At 33.9% G+C, this 3,270-nt stretch overlaps 1 protein-coding gene across 3 annotated transcripts; it reads right to left on the bottom strand.

Annotated features, from left to right (window-relative positions):
- Positions 1-232: 232 nt before the first annotated feature.
- On the bottom strand, positions 233-2,941 carry LOC144850919 (uncharacterized). 3 transcript variants are annotated; one of them, XR_013614134.1, is made up of 3 exons: positions 2,827-2,941; positions 1,045-2,422; positions 234-978 (listed from the first exon to the last, which is right to left on the bottom strand). XR_013614134.1 is itself a non-coding variant. In XM_078708434.1 (2 exons), the coding sequence occupies exon 2, from the start codon at positions 2,398-2,400 to the stop codon at positions 1,246-1,248; it is 1,155 nt and encodes a 384-aa protein (XP_078564560.1). In that variant the 5' UTR covers positions 2,401-2,422; positions 2,728-2,929; the 3' UTR covers positions 233-1,245. The 3 variants fall into 3 exon arrangements, 1 of the variants encoding a protein (XP_078564560.1); XR_013614133.1 differs by having other exon boundaries at positions 2,728-2,929; XM_078708434.1 differs by having other exon boundaries at positions 233-2,422; positions 2,728-2,929.
- Between the last annotated feature and the right edge of the window lie 329 nt (positions 2,942-3,270).

The following is a 3,270-nucleotide window of genomic DNA, read 5'->3' as shown; positions in this document are numbered from 1 at the left end:
AGTACTATTTCGGAAGTAAATAAAGGCATAAATGGCGCTTCGTAGAGAATGCTCCATCTTCAGAATGACGCTCTGAATATACTTCTAATAAATACATTATAACTGTACATCTTTTTTGTTTAATTTAATTTTAATAAATTCAAATTTATTACACTATACTATAGGCCTACGTAATTCCTATTATCATAAAAAAAAGTTAAAAAATCTAAAGTAAAATTTCATTGACTAACTTTTTTGTTATAGATATTAACACCACTTTAAGAAAATCTACATCTTATAATACTGATCCTTGTTATATCATTGTATATCATTCCATAGATATTATTGAAAATGTTAAAAATTGCAACAAGATTTTCCAAAAAAAGCACCTTATCTTTTTTTAAACTTTTATTCAGCTTCAAACTTTTTTGATTTACTGTACAACTAGGGAATGAAATTGTTCTAAACTGTGTACATAAATACTTTGTCTTAGTACAGTAATATAAGTTTCTATTCAGGGTAATACGGTAATATAATATATTGTACGGCTATGGCAATTGTGTGAGCACTTCATACCATAACCACATGGTTTGTGTGGTCACATTAAAGACCTTTTGCTTTCCATGAATGCTCTAATAATTACAGAATTTTTGCTCAGTAGTCAAACTTCATTAAAACGAAAGATCACTATAAATATAAAAATGTGAAAATTGGTCCCTTGGTGGGTGGAGTTCTATAGCCTAGATGCCATAGCCACATGACAAGCATAGTCCATTTTAGATGTAAAAACTTTTTTGGATTTACAATAAAAAAAATCAATTAGTTTATATATTATAATTTTACCTAGAAATATACGTATACAATTTATTAAAACCTTATTATATTATATTATTTAAGAATAAAATCAAAGATTCAAAATTCATCTTTATAAGAATAAAAATCATACGTCATTTATAGATAATTTTTTTTTCACAATTTTTGCACTTGAACAATCATACCCTAAGTAGATTCAATGTTCAACATAACAGACTGAGAACAAGAATATTTAAGAGAAATATATCCAACTTAAGCTCCGTCTACACTATCAAACTAGTTTGACAAAAAAAGTGTGATGTGCCCAAATGTGGTAGTAATATGACATCATCGTTTTCCATGGTTGTTCACATCACATGTTTTGGTCACATAAAGTTTGATAGTGTAGACAGAGCTCCAGGCTTTGACAAACGTTGAGAATGACTACTTAGCCCAGTATAATGGGAACTGACATTAAACAGACTGGGAGTTACTACTATCTGGTACAGATTCAGAGGAGGCCAAATCAGGTTGGATTTTTCCATCTGACACAAATTCCGAGCTGGTGGGTAACTCAGATTCGAAGTTACCATCTAACAGACATTCAGAGTTGGTGCTCAACTCAAGTTGTTGGGATTTTGTATCGGATACTGATTCAGAGTTTGTGGTTAAATCAGATTCTTGTTTGACATCCGACACAATCTTTTCAACAGATATCACACCAACTTCATCAGCAGATATAACACCCACTTCACCAACATCATCAGTGACTGCAGCCATTTCCCCTTTATGTTTCTTTTGATGTAACTTCAATTTATCTTTTCGACTAAATTTCTGGCCGCATAATTCACATTGGTATGGTTTTTGTCCTGTATGTATCCTTTCATGACGAACAAGATGGCTTCGACCCAGAAAACCCATTCCACATTCTCCACAAACATGCGATCGCTCACCAGTATGAACTTTGACATGAGCTTTGAGACTTCCAGGACCAGGGAAGCTCTTATCACATTGTTCACATTTCAGGAAACTTCCACCACTGTGTGTTTTCTCGTGTCGAATAAGATGTTCTTGCCGACTGAACCCTTTTCCGCATTGTTCGCAAAACGCTGATTTTAAACCAGAGTGACCAAATTCATGACGTAGCATATGACTACGCCGCTTGAAGCCTTTACCGCATTCTCCGCATTTAAAAGGCTTATCTGCAGCGTGAACCTGTGTGTGTACTTTTAAATCGCTCATCTCCTTAAACTTTTCACTGCATTGTCCACAGTGATGATGGTACACTTCATCACCAACATGTGATGATTTCGCATGTCCTTTCATTTCTTGTTCGGTGCTGAATTTACAGTTACACTCATCACACTCGTACAATGAAATTCCTTCATGATTCTTCTCCGTGTGGCGTGTCATGTGTTCTCGTCGCGTAAACCCTTTCCCACAATGACCGCATTTGAATGGTTTCCTACCAGTGTGTACTAATTGATGTCTAATCATGTGACTTCGCCGTGTGAACTTTCTGTCGCACTCCGCACACTGATGTGCCTTCTCAAGCTTAGCAACTTCTTCTGGAAATTCCAATTTAAGTGTAGGGTCTGACCCTTTTGTATCCTCGCACGGTACAGACATGTTGAATTATTCAAATATGTCCCTGAAAAATTAAAAAGAAAGAAGTTACTCAAACACACACTGCACTGAAATTATAAGTTGTAGTATTCAATGATGACATGTCACATATATGCCTAACTATTATAATTGATTATTAGAGTATTATTTGACATTCAGATAGTCATCTTATTATTATTATAAGTAGGCATTAAAAGCAATAGATAGGCGATAAATCAACAGTCTGCAAGTAATCCGTTTATTTTAGTAACTGGGTCGAATCGACCGAGCCACAATGCTTACCGGAACGATTGTGTATGAACCCTGGGCCCTACAAATAATATACTGTACCTGTTGAGTGTTTCCAGGTAAGCTTAGCTCTAACCACCGAATCAGTAACAAAGTATGACAAATGAGAAAAAATAAATAAATTAGTGCATTAATATTTACTTTTTCTTTTGACTGATTTTGTCCTTTGACCACTAAAATTACTTGAAGAGATATATAAGTATTTTCTTTTAAAAGCTAGCTAGGCCTAGCTAGGCGAGGCGGCGGCCACCATTATTCTTTTTTTTTTATCTCCTATTATTACGTCATCATTGTTTACCCCCTCTAAATGTTGTCTCGGTCTTTAAGGTTTTGGGTTTTCCCTATTTCATATAAGATACAAGATACAAGACAAAAGATTTGAAATTGGCCTTTCTCATGTCAACTTAATATAAAAATAGAATAAAATCAGTAAAATGTTTAGAACATAAAGTAAAATACACAGTACAGTAAACTATAATGATTAAAATGCAGATTTACAAAATATAAAAATTAATAAGAGGATAAATGCGATTAGGTGTTCCCAGTTGTTCGAAAATACAATTATTTGTATTTGTCGTCATTATA

This window comes from Antedon bifida, chromosome 8 (genome assembly GCF_963402885.1).
Source record: "Antedon bifida chromosome 8, ecAntBifi1.1, whole genome shotgun sequence".
NCBI lineage: Eukaryota > Metazoa > Echinodermata > Crinoidea > Comatulida > Antedonidae > Antedon > Antedon bifida.
This window is presented reverse-complemented; position numbering and strand designations above follow the sequence as displayed.

Bases quoted from the DNA above. Each gene is read 5' to 3' on its own strand.
- LOC144850919 (XM_078708434.1), bottom strand. From the start codon at position 2,400: ATGTCTGTACCGTGCGAGGATACAAAAGGGTCAGACCCTACACTTAAA.